Source organism: Mobula birostris, chromosome 1 (genome assembly GCF_030028105.1).
Source record: "Mobula birostris isolate sMobBir1 chromosome 1, sMobBir1.hap1, whole genome shotgun sequence".
Taxonomy (NCBI): domain Eukaryota; kingdom Metazoa; phylum Chordata; class Chondrichthyes; order Myliobatiformes; family Myliobatidae; genus Mobula; species Mobula birostris.
Genome location: NC_092370.1, coordinates 84,485,969 through 84,502,917, shown reverse-complemented (window position 1 = coordinate 84,502,917; position 16,949 = coordinate 84,485,969). Strand labels below are relative to the sequence as shown.

General features: G+C 42.3%; 1 protein-coding gene across 3 annotated transcripts in view; it reads left to right on the top strand.

Moving 5' to 3' along the window:
• cdh7a (cadherin 7a) overlaps positions 1–10,432 on the top strand; it is a 227,043-nt gene extending 216,611 nt beyond the window's left edge. For all 3 annotated transcript variants that reach the window (XM_072258284.1, XM_072258275.1, XM_072258292.1), the window contains 2 exons: positions 566–817; positions 9,159–10,432. In XM_072258284.1, the coding sequence (XP_072114385.1) occupies positions 566–817; positions 9,159–9,652 (746 nt within the window). In that variant the 3' untranslated portion in view covers positions 9,653–10,432. The remainder of the gene's footprint in view (positions 1–565; positions 818–9,158) is intronic.
• Positions 10,433–16,949: the final 6,517 nt, after the last annotated feature.

Below are 16,949 nucleotides of genomic sequence, written 5' to 3'. Positions count from 1 at the left end.
TGTTTTGGGTGCTTTTTTTCTCTGCCCTGTGAAATTCTATGCCACTATATTTGGAACTGGAATTCCAAATTGGAATTGGCATTGGTTTATTATAGTCAAATGAACAAAGATACAATGAAAATCTTGTCTTGCATACTGTTCGTATGGATCAAATCATTACATACTGCATCGAGGTAGAAGAGGGTAAAGCAGAATAAAGTAGAACAGCTGTAGAGAAAGCAGGTGAATAATAAAGAGCAAGTTCTTAACGAACTAGATTGTGAAGGTCAACCATTCAATTTATCGTATTAGGGAACTAATTAATAATCTTATACACAGTGTGGTGGAAGCAGCCCTCGAACTTGTTGATACATCCTTTCATGCTTTTGCATCTTCTGCAAGATAGGAGAGGAGGGAAAGGAGTATGATTGAGGTGTGTGGGGTCTTTGAGGATGCTGGCTTTGTACAGAGGCAGTGAGAAGTACAGACAGAGTCCATAGAAGGGAGGCTGGTTTCCATGTTGTGTTGAGCTGTGTCCACAACTCTGTGTCAATAACAATTGTTCTCCATTGACAATAACCTGCAGATAACACTGCCGTAATCTTGACGAAGAGAGCTGGCTTCAGCCGACATGAGCAGGCTGTCTATTTCCTGCCCATTGTGATTGTGGACAACGGTGTTCCAGCACTGAGCAGCACCAACACTCTTACAGTGCGAGTTTGCAGTTGCGACGATGAAGGCGTGGCCCACTCATGCAATGCTGAAGCCTTTGCCCTTCCTGCTGGCCTCAGCACTGGAGCTCTCATTGCTATACTGGCCTGTGTGCTAACTCTGCTAGGTAAGTGGATCTATTGGTAATGGAACTGGTTTTATTATTGTCATGTATTGTCAGATACAATGAAAACCCTTTTCGTCTGCATGCCATCCAATCAGATCATGCTATACGTAAATATATTGAGGTAATACAAGGAAAAGCAGAATGTAGAATATAGTAAACATAAGTGATTCTGCAGAATCTGGAAATCTTGAGTAACACACACAAATACCGGAGGAACTCAGCAAGAAAGGCAGCATCTATGAAGGGGAATGAACAGTTGATGTTTCAGGCCAAGTCCCTTTATCAGGATTTGCTGAGTTCCTCTAGCATTTTGTGTTTATTGCATGCAGAAAATAGTGTTGAAGCTATAGGGAAAGTACTTGCAGCAGCATCACAGGCACATAGCATTAGTGACACATTTTGGATCAAAAACATACATTAACCATAAATTATACAAGTAGGTAAATAGCTGAGTTGATGTGTCGTTGTCCTGCAAGTTGTGGGGGAGACTATAAGTTAGATAAAGTCCCAGCTCAGTCAGTACTGGGAGCACTTGCTGGATAATTAATGCTGACTTTAATGGCATTTATCATTATTAGTAGACGTCCAGCAACTTGAAGTAGGCAAGGCACAGCCAGCAATTTTTAATTGGAACTGTGTGTGCAGTTATTTCTGCTGCTCCACTGTTTAGAAAATCAGATTGCTTGGAACATCCTTGAAGGACAAGCTAGTTTTAGAAAAGTGCGGAGAAGATTAGCTTGATTAATTTCTGGAAATGAAGCATTTCCTTAAGAGGAATAGTTGGGTCTTTATTCCCTTGAGTTTGAAAGGTTTCATAGAGTAGGTAGAAGTCATTGAGAGCTACAGCTCAGGAACAATTCCATTAGTCCAGTGAGTCTGTGCCAAACATCATCCACCTGTTTATTCTAATCCTATGTTAATTCCATTTATTATTCTCCATGCTTTTTCATTAATAGTGTGAAATATTTCATAATGAAGGAATTACAGGGTAAATATTGACACAAAGATAAGGGGGCATAAGAGACTGCAGATGCTGGAATCTGGAGCAAAATTAAAAATTATGGAGGAACTCAGCAGGTTGGGCAGCAACTGTGGAGAGAAATGGACAGGTGTCATTTTGGATTGAGACCCTTCATCTGGACTGAAAGAATAGAGGGATGATAGCTAGTATAAAAAGGTGAGGAAAAGAGGGGTTAGCAAGAGCTGGCCAGTGATTGGTAGATGTTGGTGAGGAGGAGATGATTGGTGGGGTACAGTCAGGTGGGGAGGGAAAAGTGGAAATAATGACTCCTGCCTTTCCTCTCCTGGAGACATATAATACCTACCAGCTCTTGCTTCACCCTTCCTCTCAGCTCTCTATACTGGTAGTCTTCCCTCAACTCTTTCAGTCCAGATGAAGAGTCTCAAACTGAAACATCAAATATTTCCCTCCACAGGTCTGTCCCAAACATAAGGGATTTTAGAACTGGGTTAAGGGGAAGGATATCCTCAGAATATCTCCCCTCAGAGGATCATTAATGTTTGGGATTCTTTACCCCGGAGAACTGTGGAAGCAAAGCCATTAAAAAAAAGTTGAAACATATCGAATTATACGTATATGTATGGAAATTAGGGGCAGTAAGGATTATGACATCTGACAGGAAAGCAGAACTGATGATAAAGATCAGACTAGCCATGGATTTATTGGATGGTGAAGAAGGCTGTGTGTGGACAACTTGAGATGAGTTTTACATAAAGCTCATTCATAATGATCAATTTCTCAGCCAGGGTTCAACTAAAACAGATTGGTGCTCCTGTTCTTCACATCCCTTTCCCATTTCTGTTACACCGTGAGGCAGATTTCTGAATTACTAAGGCACGATATGATTACATTAGTGCTGCCCTGTGAATGCTAAGTGTGTGAATTATGTGCCTCCACATTACACACAGCAAGGAGTAAAGACTGGTTGTGGAAAGTTAATTACAGTTGTGCTTTTAACAGAGAATCACTCAATGTCCAAACACATCCAATTTCCATTTGGAACCTCTGAACTGTGATTCCAAATGAGATGAGATGAGATAGAGGTGATGAATTTGCTGCCGGAGAGGCAAACCAGTTGACCATTTTGGAACTAAGACTGGTATTGGTATTGGTGTATTATTGTCACATGTACCAAGATGCAGTAAAAAGCTTGTCTGTTCGTAGAGGTCAAATCATTACACACTGTATTGAGATAGAACAAGGTAAAATAATAACAGTACAGAATAAGGTGTAAAAGCTACTGGAAAAGTGTAGTGCAGGAAAATGAAAAAATGCAAGATCATAATGAGGTAGATTGTGAGGCTGAGATTCCATCTTGCCTTATAAGATGTCCAATCAAGATTCTGATAACAGTGGGATAGGAAGTAACCTTAAGCCTGGTGGTATGTGCCCTCAGGCTTTTGTATCTTCTGCCTGATGAGAGAGGGGAGAAGAGGGAAAGTCCAGGGAGGGTGGATCCTTTGATTATGCAGGTTGCTTTACTGAGGCAGTGAGAAATATCAACAGAAACCAGAGAGGAGAGGCTAGTTTCTGTGATGTGCTCAGCTATATCCACAACTCTACAGTTTTTTTCAGTCGTGTATGGAGTAGCTGCCATACTAAGCTGTTATGCATCCAGATAGGATACTTCCCATGGTTCATCAATAAAAATTGGTAAGGGCCGACAGGGACTTGCTGAATCTCTTTATCCTCCAGTCATTAGAGACATTGGTGATTTTCTTGACCATAATATCAATGTGGTTGGACTAGTACAGGCTATTCATGATGCTTACACCTAGGAACTTGAAGCTTTCAATCATCTCAACCTCATCACCATTGATGTAGTAAGGAGCATGTGCACTGCCCCCCACCCTTCCTGAAGTCATACTTGATAAGGTTCATTTTTGTTGAGGAAAGGGATTTGGAACTAGATTGTGTCAATCTGAAACCCTCAAGATGAGCCACTGAGTGTGTTGACGTAGATTTCAGGAAATATAGGCTGGTAAGTCTGACATCAGTAGTGGGAAAGTTATTGGAAGGTATTCTAAGGATCAGATATCTAAGTATTTGGCAGTGACTGAAAGTTATTGGAAGGTATTCTAAGTATCAGACAGTGACTGATTAGGGATGGTCAGCTTGGCTTTGTGTGTGTGTGGTAGGTCGTGTCTTTTTTGAAGAAGTTACTAGGAAAATTGATAAAGGCAAGGCAGTAGAATTTAATAAGGCACTTTACAAGGTCCTGCATGCAAGGCTGGTCAAGAAGGTTCAGTCGCTCTGCATTTAAATGAGATAATAAATTGGATTAGACATTGACTTTGTGGGAGAAGCCAGAGAGTGGTAGTAAATTGTTGCCTCTTTGTCTGGAGGCCTGTGACTAGTGAAGTGTCACAGGGATCGGTGATGGGTCTATTGCTGTTCGTCATCTATATCAACGATCTGGATGATAATGTGGTTAACTAGATCAGCAAATTTATGGATGACATCGAGATTGGAGGTGTAGTGGACAGTGAGGAAGACTATTAGAGATTGTAGTGGGATTTTGGACGAGCTGAAAAAATGGGCTGAAAAATGGCAGGTGATATTTAATGCATACAAGTGCAATGAGATGCACTTCCGTAAAACTGACTCGGGTAGGTCTTACACCGTGAACAGTAGGGCACAGAAGAGTGCTATAGAACAAAGAGATCTGGGAATACAGGTCACCGGAATAATTAATCTAAAGTGGTGTCATAGGTCAATACGGTTGTAAGGAAAGCTTTTGGTACATGGTCTTCATAAATCAAAGTATTTTGTACAGGAGATGGGATGTTATGTGAAGTTGTGTAAGACATTGATGGGGCCTAATTTGGAGTATTTTGTGCAGTTTTGGTCACCTATCAACAGGAAAGATGTAAGTATTGTTGAAAGAATACAGAGAAAATTTTTAAGGATGTTGCCAGGACTGGAGGACCTGAGTTATAAGGAAAGGTTAGGTTAGGACATTATTTCTTGGAACATAGAAGACTGAGGAGAGATATGATAGAGGTATATAAAATCATGAGGGGTATAGATGGGGCAAATGTAGGCGGACTTTTTCCACTGAGGTTTGGTGGGACTACAACTAGAAGTCATAGGTTAAGGGTGAAAGATGACAAGTTTAAGAGGAACATGAGGGAAAACTTCTTCACTCAGGGTGTCGTAAGAGTGTGGAACAAAGTGCCAGCACAAGTGGTGTATACGAGCTTGATTTCAACTTGTAAGAGAAGTTTGCATAGGTACATGGATGGTACAGGTATGGAGGGATATAGTCCTGGTATAGATCAATAGAAATAGGCAGTTTCAATGGTTCAGCATGGACTAGATGGGCCACAGAACTTGTTCCTGTGCTGTACTTTTCTATGACTCTATGAAGGAACCAAGGGTTATAGGGATCAGACAAGCTGTGATGTTATTAAATGGCTGAAATTCTGATAAAAAACAAAATTTGGTGACTTTAACTCAAGGCATATCCATTATAATTGATTTCTCAGCAAAGGTGCAATCTGGCATCTCATTACAGGTGCACAAAACTTTGACTTGGAGTACAATGTGTAGTTCTGTTTGTCACACTATAAGTAAGATATGATTAAGGTAAGGTGAAATGCATCTGAGGTGAAGGGTTAATTTCAAATGCGATGCTCGGGAAATGTTTTTTTTCTATATGGAGAGTGTTATGGTGGCAGAGGTAAGTAGGACAGAGGTTAGCTCTTAGATACATGAATGTGCGAAGAATGGTGGGATATAGGCATCGTGTAGGCAGAAGGGATTAGTTTAGGTAGGTATTTATTTAGAGACGTAAATAGTTTGACACACCATCATGGGTCAAAGGGCATGTCAGTATGGATTAGCAACAACATCTCTTCCAAGTTCACCATCAGCACTGAGGCACAAGAAGGCTGTGTGCTTTGTGCCTGATTTACTCACTTTATACCTGTGGCTAAGCGCAGCTCCTTTGCTATATTGAAGTTTGCTGATAACACCATTTTTGTTGGCTGAAACAAAGGTGGTGATGAATCAGCATATAGGAGGGAAATGAAAATCTGTTTGAATGCCACAACAGCTACCTCTCAGCCAATGTCAGCAAAACCAAAGAGCTGCAGAGGGAAGGAAAAGAGGTACGTGAGCCAGTCCTCATCAGGAAATCAAAGGTGGAGAGGATCAGTAGCTTTAAATCCCTTGGCACTAGGATATCCTGGGACCAGCATACAAGTGCTATCAGAAAGGTGTCACAACAGTACCTCTTTTATTATCTTAGAAGTTCATGTAGATTGAATATGTCATCAAAATCGCTAACAAACTTTTATAGATGCACAGTTGAGAGTATCCAAACTGGTATGAGAATACCAATGCCCAAGAATGGAGAAGTCTGCAGAAAGCATGGATAAAGCCCTCCCCACCATTGAGCATGTTTACATGGAATGCTACCAGAAGAAAACTGCGTTCATCAAGGACCCCCACCATCCAGACCATGCTCTCTTGCTACTGCCATCAGACAAGAGGTTCAGAAGCCTCCTCCCACACCACCAGGTTCAAGAACAGTAATTACCCTACAACCATCAAGCTCCTGAACGGGCATGGATAACTACACTCCCCACAATCCTGAACTGATTCTACATGATTCTATTGTATTTCTTTATTTTCCTGTAAATGCCTGCAAGGAAATGAAACTTAAGACAGTCTATGACAATGTATGTATGTACATACTGTATGCATGTGTACATACATATGTACTGTATATGTACATTGATAATAATTTTTACTTTGTCGTTCCTGTGCTGAACTTTTCTGCTTTTCAATGTTACCTGCTCTTTGTTCTATAGAAGGGGTGCAGAAGATGTCCATGTGGATGTTCCCGGGATTGGACAGCTTGAATTATAATGAGGGATTAGATAGACCTGAATTATTTTCCCTAAAGTAAGAAGGCCGAAAGGTGACCTATAGAAGTCTATAAAATTATGAGAGGCATAGATAGGGTAGCTATCACAGTCTTTATCCCAGAGTAGAGGCTGCAGTTTTAAGGTGAGAGGGGAAAAAATGGAAGGGGATCTGATGAATAAGTTTTTCACAGAAGTTGTGGTAGATATGTGGAACATGTTTTCAGACGAAGTGGTAGAGGCAGGTACAATTGTAAAGTCTAAAAGACATTTGGACAGGGATAGGAAAGTTTAGTGGGATATGTGTCAAACACAGTCAAATGGGATTAACATAGTTGGGCATCTTGTTTATCATGGACAAATTGGGCCAAAGGCACTGCTTCTGTGCTGAATAATGTCAATGAGTCTATGAGACAACACACATCAAAGTTGCTGGTGAATGCAGCAGGCCAGGCAGCATCTCTAGGAAGAGGTACAGTCAACGTTTCGGGCTGAGACCCTTCGTCAGGACTAACTGAAGGAAGAGCTAGTAAGAGATTTGAAAGTGGGAGGGGGAGGGGGAGATCCAAAATGATAGAAGACATGAGGGGGAGGGATGGAGCCAAGAGCTGGACAGTTGGTTGGCAAAAGGGATATGAGAGGATCATGGGACAGGAGGCCCAGGGAGAAAGAAAAGGGGAGGGGGAATGGGCAAGGGGTAAATGAGAGGGACAGGGGGAGAAAAAGGAAAGAGAGAAAAAGAATGTATGTAAATAAATAAATAAATAATGGATGGGGTACGAGGGGGAGGTGGGGCATTAGCGGAAGTTTGAGAAGTCAATGGTCATGCCATCAGGTTGGAGGCTACCCAGACGGAATATAGGGTGTTGTTTCTCCAGCCTGAGTGTGGCTTCATCTTTACAGTAGAGGAGGCCGTGGATAGACATGTCAGAATGGGAATGGGACGTGGAATTAAAATGTGTGGCCACTGGGAGATCCTGCTTTCTCTGGCGGACAGAGCGTAGGTGTTCAGCGAAATGATCTCCCAGTCTGCGTTGGGTCTCGCCAACATATATAGAAGGCCACATCGGGAGCACCGGACGCAGTATATCACCGCAGCCGAATCACAGGTGAAGTGTCGCCTCACCTGGAAGGACTGTCTGGGGCCCTGAATGGTAGAGAGGGAGGAAGTGTAAAGGCATGTGTAGCACTTGTTCCACTTATAAGGATAAGTGCTTGGAGGGAGATCAATGTTCATGCCATCAGGTTGAAGGCTACCCAGACGGAATATAACAACACCTTATATTTCATCTGGGTAGCCTCCAACCTGATGGCATGAACATTGACTTCTCTAACTTCCGTTAATGCCCCACCTCCCCCTTGTACCCCATCCGTTATTTATTTATTTATATGTATGTGTGTGTGTATATATATATATATATTCTTTTTCTCTCTCTCCTTTTTCTCCCTCTGTCCCTCTGACTATACCCCTTGCCCATCCTCTGGGTTTTCTCGCCCTCCCCTTCTCCTTGGGCCTCCTGTCCCACGATCCTCTCATATCCCTTTTGACAATCAACTGTCCAGCTCTTGGCTCCATCCCTTCCCCCTCCTGTCTTCTCCTATCATTTTGGATCTCCCCCTCCCCCTCCCACTTTCAAATCTCTTACTAGCTCTTCTTTCAGTTAGTCCTGACGAAGGGTCTCAGCCCGAAATGTCGACTGCACCTCTTCCTAGAGATGCTGCCTGGCCTGCTGCGTTCACCAGCAACTTTGATGTGTGTTGCTTGAAACTCCAGCATCTGCAGAATTCCTGTTGTTTGAGTCTATGAGACCCCATCTTCAATTAGAATTGTAAATGGTTTATTAGTATCACATTTGCTGAAGTACAATGAAAATCTTGTTTTCCATACTGTCCACAGTGCATTGAGGTAGTACATGGAAAAATAATAACAGAATACAAAATAAAGTGCAACAGCCACAGGGAAAGTGCACACGAGAGAAAATCTGCAGTTGCTGGAATCCGAGCAGCACACATAAAATGCTGGAGAAACTCAGCAGGCCAGGCAGCATCTATGGAGAAAAGCATATCAATGTTTCAGGCCAAAACCCTTTCACAGGCAGAGAGAATGCAGTGCAGCTAGGCAATAAGGTGCAAGATGATAATAAGGCAAATTGTGAGGTCAAATCCATCTTATCATACAAGGGAACCATTCAATGGACTTATAACAGTATAGTAGAAGTTGTCCTTGAGCCTGGTGGTAGATGCTTTCAGGCTTTTGTAACTTCTGCTCGATGGGAGGAGGAGAAGAAAGAATGTCTGTGGTGGGTGGTAGACAGAATTGATTATGCTGTCTGCTTTTCTGAGTGAGAAATGTAGACAGAATCCATAGAGGAGAGAAGGTATAGTTTCAAAGGGTGAACCGGCCTCCTGATGCAGCTCAATGTGACTTATTTTCACTTTTGTCCCACAGTCCTCGTTCTGTTTATTGTGACTCTGCGCCGACGTAAGAAGGAATCGTTGGTATTCGATGAAGAGAAAGACATCAGAGAGAATATCGTCCGCTACGATGATGAAGGTGGGGGTGAGGAGGACACAGAGGCCTTTGACATGGCAGCTCTGAGGAACCTCAACTTCATTCAGGATGTGAAAACCCGACGAGACGTGACGCCAGAGATCCAGCTGTTCTCAAAACCGCCCCACAAGATGTCCCCTGAGAACATCATCTTTGGGGAGTTTATCTGGGAGAGGATGAAAAGTGCAGACACTGACCCCAGCGCCCCTCCTTATGACTCGCTACAGACCTACGCTTTTGAGGGGAACGGCTCGGTGGCAGAGTCACTGAGCTCCTTAGAGTCCATTAGTTCAGCATCAGACCAGAACTATGATTACCTCACTGACTGGGGACCCCGGTTCAAAAAGCTGGCGGACATGTACGGCAGTCCGAAGGACAGTGCAAACTCTTAATCACACTGGCTAAACAATCACACTGATTTTGTATTCTTGTCAGTTGCAGGACAGTGTCGGAGAAACAAGAAAAAGTAACAGGGAACCATTTTTTAAGAGTCTTGCTTTGCCTCTTTTTAGGTGGTAACTGCATCATTTGAATTCCCATGGAAACCATTCAAAGCAACCAGTTCATGAGCGCAGTGTTTGAAATTTCTCAATATGAATGTGTTGGATAGCCACCGTGCTGGGTTGCAAACATTACCTCTTCTGATTTGTACAGGAGAGTTTATCTTTTTGATTTGTTAGGCATTGATCTATTTATATTAATGATTCAAACCCTTCTCTTACATATTCCAGCCTTGGCACTGGGACATTGTAGGCATGGGGTTTGGTGGGATAACTCTTTCCTTGGCTAGAAGAGGCATGAGGGGATGAAAAGCCTCCTTCTGTGCAGTAAATTTCTATGGGAATAAATGTTTCTTTTCCCCCTTCAACTCCGGAATGTGTGGATGAAATAAAGCATGAAGGAATTTAATTATAGTAAATTAACAGAACATTTTTCATCTCCATTAGACACTTAAGAATTACAAGGAATTGTTTTTTACTGGGCTGATATGCTTGGCCAACAAAAAGAAGAATAATAAAAATTGTTTCTAAATGTCAAAATTGGAAACTTCATCGTATGTCATAATCTGTGGGAAGAAAATTCTGGTGCAGTTTTGTAGACAATCATTACTCCATGGTTCAGTAGATTTGCTTCCATTTGTAGATATATGAATAATAAAAAAATGGGTTTTGTAATAGGATATTAAAAAGTGTCATTACAATTGGTCATACCTGTATAGTTTTCAATAAAATAATGTAAATGAATATAGTTTATGTACCTAGTTCATCAGTGTGCCTTCATTTCAATTTATACCATTCCATTAGGTTTTTCCCTTGTCTTTACCTTTAGTATTTCCACACACCCAGCTTTTCCCTCTGGGAGGAAAAGTTCAGCAACTGGAATTGGATTACCTGTGAATGTCTCTTTAAGAATGGGTAGAACTGGATACAACCTTAAATTCTGTCCTGATGCTGGGATTCGACACAAAACATTGACTGTTCCTTCACCTCTGCAGATGCTTTTTGAAGTCTCTTGTGTCTCCATAGAACTCTCAAAGCATGGAATGAGGTTGTTTGGTCCATCTTGCCTATACCAGCTCTTCATTTTTAAGTAACTGTTGAGCTTCCGATTGAATATTAAACCTGCTTCCATCAGAAAGCTCATAATAAAAAACACCTCTTGGTCAACCCTCTTGTCCCACAGTTTCTGAACATGTTCAGCAATTCCTGAGGGTGAACCTTCAACACCTGAGTATTTGGTGCATAACTTTGTGAGTTTCTGGTACAATTCTAAAGCCCTCTTCAAGAAAGCTAATGGTAAGCAAGATTTTTGCCTGGTTTGCACTTCAACATTGGTTGTTGGAATCTTTCAGGAAAGTAGCATTGAGGCATAAGTCAAGCACAAAGTTAAGGATCAATGGAGCAGTCTGGACCTTGCCTCAGAGAGTGTAAGGGAGGTATGATCAGTGCTAGAATTGTTAGTCAGGTCCATAGGCTATGAACAGGGAAAAAAATCAACAAAATGAATTTCCACAGAATATTTCCATGCCTTTCCATTCAGATATTTCCAGAAATTAAGTGAAATGGGCCTTCCGTTCAACTGGTCCAAGCCAACCAAAATGCCCATCTGAACTAGTCTTATCTGCCTGCATTTGGCCCATATCCCTTTAAACCTTCTGTATTTGACCAAGTGTCTTAAAATTTTTAGTGTACCTGCTTCAACTGCTTCCTCTGGAAGTTCATTTCATGTGCAAATCGCCCTCTAAGTGAAACGGTTGCTCCTCAGGTTCCTCTTAAATCTCTCACCTCTCATCTTAAACCTATGCCTTTTAGTTCTTGATATGCCAATCCTGGTAAAAAGATTGTGGACGTTCATCCTAGCCATGCCACTCGTGATTTCATATGTCTTTGCCGGATCATCCCTTATTCTCTTCGGCTCCAATGAATAAAGTCTAGCCTGCTCAACCTCTCTTTATAATGAGTGTTACTGAACAGAGGGAACTTGGGGAAGAAGTATCTAGTGTGGTGAAAATAGGAGCTCGGGTAGACAAAGTATTGTGAATAGTAAATGGCATAATTTCCCTCATTGGCAGAGGCACAGAGCATAAGATTTGGGAACCATGTTACAAAACATTTGGTAGGCTGTACTTGGAGCATTGTGTGCAGATCTGGTCACCACACAAGAGGAAGACATGATTAAGCTACAGTAGGTGCAGAAAAGGTTCACAAGGTTGCTACCCAGATTGGAAGTCTTTTTATTTGGAGATACAGGCCCCTCCGGCCCATCAAGACTGCATGCCACTCAATAACAACCATGTGGCCAACCTGTATGTCTTTGGAATGTGGGAGGAAACTGGAGCACAGGAAGAAAACCCACATGGTCACAGGGAGAGTGTACAAACTGCTTACAGGCAGCGGTGGGAATCAAACCTGGATTGCTGGTACTGTAATATCATTACGAAGCCCCTAAGGTCTTGAGTGACCAGGAGAGGGTGGATAGTACAGGTCTATTTCAAAGTTCAAAGTGAATTTATTATCAAGGTATGTATACAGTATGTTACCATATACTACTTTGAGATTCATTTTCTTGCAGGCATTTACAGCAACAAAATTTTTCAGAGCTATATATAAACAAAGACTGACAAACCACAATGTGCAAAAGAAGGCATATTGTGCCAATAAACATATCAATGAGAATATGAGTTGCAAAGGTTTTTGAAACTAAGTCTATGGATCAATTTTCCCTGGTGCAAAGGATGTTGAGAGGTGGTAAGATAGAGATCTATTAAAATTGTGTGGTGCACAGACAGGGTTGATAACCAGTGCATGGTTCCAATGATAATAGGGGCACCTAAACTAAAGGGCACAGGAAAAAGATTTATCTGGAGACTTGAGCTATAAGTCTTTCATAAAAAAAATAGAACTGGTATTGGGAACGAGCTGCCAGAGGACAGAGCTGAGGCAGGTCAGTTAAGAAGTATCTGGACTGCTACTCATGTAATCATAGAGAGATATATAACTCAGAGTCAGAATCTGGTTTATTATCATTGGCATGTGTTGTGAAGTTTGTTAATTTAGCAGCAGCAGCAGTTCAAATCAATACAGAATATAGAAGGAAACAAAAGTAAAAATAAATAAATAAGTAAATCAATTACAGTATATGTATATTGAATAGATTAGAAGTCATGCAAAAGCAGAAATAATGTATATTTAAAAAGTGAAATAATTTTACGGGATCATTATCCATTTTGGAATCCGATGGCAGAAGGGAAGAAGTTGTTCCTGAATCACTGAGTGTGTGCCTTCAGGTTTTGGTACCTCCTAACTGATGGTAACGGTGAGAAAAGGGCATGCCCTGAGGCTAGGGGTCCATAATAATGGACACTGCCTTTCTGAGACACCGCTCCGTGAAGATGTCCTGGGTACTTTGTAGGCTAGTACCCAAGATGGAGCTGACTAAATTTATGACCCTCTGCAGCTTCTTTCAATCCTGTGCAGTGGTCCCCCCATACCAGACAGTGACGCAGCCTGTCAGAATGCTCTCCATGTTTCATCTATAGAAGTTTTTGAGTGTTTTTGTTGACATACCAAATCTCTTCATACTTCTAATGAAGTATAGTCACTGTCTTGCCTTCTTTATAGGTGCATCGATATTTTGGGACCAGGTTAGATCCTCAGAGATCTTGACACCCAGGAACTTGAAACTGCTCACTCTCTCCACTTCTGATCCCTCTATGAGGATTGGTAGGTGTTCCTTTGTCTTACCCTTCTTGAAGTCCACAATCAGCACTTTTGTCTTACTGACATTGAGTGCAAGGATGTTGCTGCAGCACCATTCCACTAGTTGGTATATCTCACTCCTGTATGCCCTCTCATCACCACCTGAGATTCTACCAACAATGGTTGTATCATCAGCAAATTTATAGATGGTATTTGAGCTATGCTTAGCCACACATGGGTATAGAGACAGTAGAGCAGTAGGCTAAGCACACATCCCTGAGGTGAACCAGTGTTGATCATCAGCGAGGTGGAGATATTATCACAAATCCGCACAGATTGTGGTCTTCCATTTAGGAAGTTGAGGATCCAATTGCAGAGGGAGATACCAAGGCCTAGGTTCTGTAACTTCCCAATCAGGACTGTGGTAATGATGGTGTTAAATGCTGAGCTATAGTAAATGAACAGCATCCTGACATAGATGTTTGTATTGTCCAGGTGGTCTAAGGCCGTGTGAAGAGCCATTGAGATTGTGTCTGCCATTGACCTATTGTGGTGATAGGCAAATTGCAGTGGGTCCAGTTCCTTGCTGAAGCAGGAATTAGTGTAACCATGACCAACCTCTCAAAGCATTTCATCACTTTTAGATGTGGGTGCTACTGGGCGACAGTCATTAAGGCAGATCACAAGAAGACGAGGATTTTTCCCTGTCTCTGTGTTGCTACTCCTCTGAGATTTCTCCCAGTTAATAAGTTTTGCAAAAGTAAGGGTAAGGGCAGTGTTAATGCAGGAGTGGCTGTGGGACGTTCCAGGGTTTAGATGTTTTAAAAGGCAAAAGAGGTCGGGGAGTGGCACTGTATAATGTAACAGCTGCAGAGAGTGAAGGTCAGTAGTGAATTACTGAGTCAGTAGTGGGGCTAGAAGTCAGAAAAAGGAATGGAGCAGTCACTCTAACAGAGTATTCTATAGGCCCCCAGCAACAAAGATACTGAGGAGCAGATCAAGCGGCAGGTTTTAGAGAGATGTGAAAATAACCGGGTTGTTGTTATGAGTGACTTCAACTTCCTTATTACACTTCCTTAGTGCAAAAGGTTTAGATGGGGCAGAATTTGTTATGTGTGTCCAGGAAGGCTTCCTGATACAACATGAGGATAGGCTGACTAGAGGAGAGGCCATTCGGTATATAGTACTAACAATGAACCTGGTCAGGTGACAAATATCTCGGTGAGTGAGCATTTTGGAGACAGTGACCACAACTCCGTGATTATTCCCATAGTCTTTCACAGGGACAGGAGCAGATTGCATGCCAAAGTATTTAACCGGTGAAGGGTGAATGGCAATGCTATAAGGAAGGAACTTGGGAGCACAAATTGGGAACAGACGTACTCAATGGAATGCACAATGGAAATGTGAAGTTTATGAGGTTCTGAATAGGTTTGTCCCTTTGAAACAGGGAAAGGATGGTGGAGTGAAGGATCGTGGTTGACAAGAAATGTGAACATCTAGTGAAATGTAAGAAAGAAGCACAGCTATATTTCTGGAAGCAAGGTCAGACAGGGATTTCGAGAGTTATAAGGTAGCCAGGAAGGAGTTTGTAAGACCATAAGATCATAAGATATAAGAGCAGAAGTAGGCCATTTGATCCCTGCTTAAGGGACTTTGGAGAGCTAGAAGGGGGTATGAGATGGCCTTGGCAAATAGGATTAAGGAAAACCCCTAAGCATTCTCCATAATCATGAAGAATAGGAATATGACCAGAGTAAGGATAGGATCGAACAGCGATCAGAGAGGAAACATATGCCTGCAGCCGGAGGAGGTAGGAGAATTCAGTATTCACCAGTGAGAGGGACATTGATGAATGTGAGCACAGTGTAGAACAAGCTAATATGCAGAAACTGTCGACATTATCAAATTCTGGAAACCTGAAAAACATTAGGATAAAGAAGCATAAGGATATACCCCAGGTTGCTACAGAAGCGAGAGAGGAGATGGCTACACACTTGTGGTGATCTTTGTATCCTCACTAGCCACAACAATAAGAATATCATAGAGTCATAGAACACTATGATACAGGCCCTTCAGCCCATGATGAACTATAATTCTGCCCATTCCCATCGACCTGCATGTGGACCATAGTTCTCCATACCCCTCCCATCCATATACTTATCCAAACTTCTCTTAACTGTTGAAATTGAACCTGTTGGAGCTTATCCACATTACTCGTCCCCTCTTTCTCCTTAGGCTCAAACCTCAGGCAAAGAAGAAAGCATTGCAAGCAAAGCAACATCTGATATAAGCATTACCATTGAAAGCTGGCTGTAAACAATACCTCACTCTGTAGTTTGTGGGGAGGCCACCTCCATGATGTCAGTTTTCACTGTTAGCTGTTGCCCCAGAGTCTTCGTGCAAATGGGCATCACGGTCTGCCTGAATGAGTTGGGATGAAAGGACCTTTGATCCTGTCATTTACTGATTCGAAAATGAAAGGAGTGAGAAGAGGAGGAATATATGGGAAGACAAGCCTGCAACAATCTGTTGGAGGTGTGCAGTAGGTCAAGCAGCATCTGTTGGGGAAATGGAATTACTAATGTTTCAGGTTGAAATCCTGCAGTGGAGGTGTGAGATGTCCAGTATAAAAAGGAGGGTGGGAGGGCTGATTGTGGACTGGGACAAGGTGAACAGTGGTGGGCAGATAGAGCCTGGTATAGGAGAGGGAAGGATAGATGGTAGGTGGTGGCAGAAAAGAAAAGAGAAACAGATAGAAGGAGGTGGAGGGGAAGGAAGGTGAAGAAGGCTGGGAAGGGAAGTTAAGGCTGTTTCCTTTAGTATGACAGCAGAAAATGTTGGAAACACTCAGCAGGCCAGTTAGCATCTTTGGGAAACAATACAGTTAATGTTTCAGGTCAATGTATCAGAACTCGGAAGGGGAATTTTACTTAGTGATGCAGAGGTTACATGAGAGAATTAAGAGATGTACTTGTAGCCTGGGGAAAAGTACACACTCAGGACAACAAATACTTTTTTGGGTTTTAATTCCTTTTCTGTTTTAGATGTTTAAGTGCCAGAAGAGGGTTGCAAAAGAAAACGATCAAATTTAGAACCAGACAAGAGGAATTCTGCAGATACTGGAAATTCAAGCAACACAAAAAGTTGCTGGTGAACGCAGCAGGCCAGGCAGCATCTCTAGGAAGAGGTACAGTCGATGTTTCGGGCCGAGAACCTTCGTCAGGACTAACGGAAGGAAGAGTTAGTAAGAGATTTGAAAGTGGGAGGGGGAGGGAGAGATCCAAAATGATAGGAGAAGACAGGAGGGGGAGGGATGGAGCCAAGAGCTGGACAGGTGATTGGCAAAGGGGATATGAGAGGATCATGGGACAGGAGGACCAGGGAGAAGGAAAAGGAGGGCGGGACCCAGAGGATGGGCAATGGGTATAGTCAGAGGGACAGAGGGAGAAAAAGGAGAGTAAGAGAAAGAATGTGTGTATAAAAACAA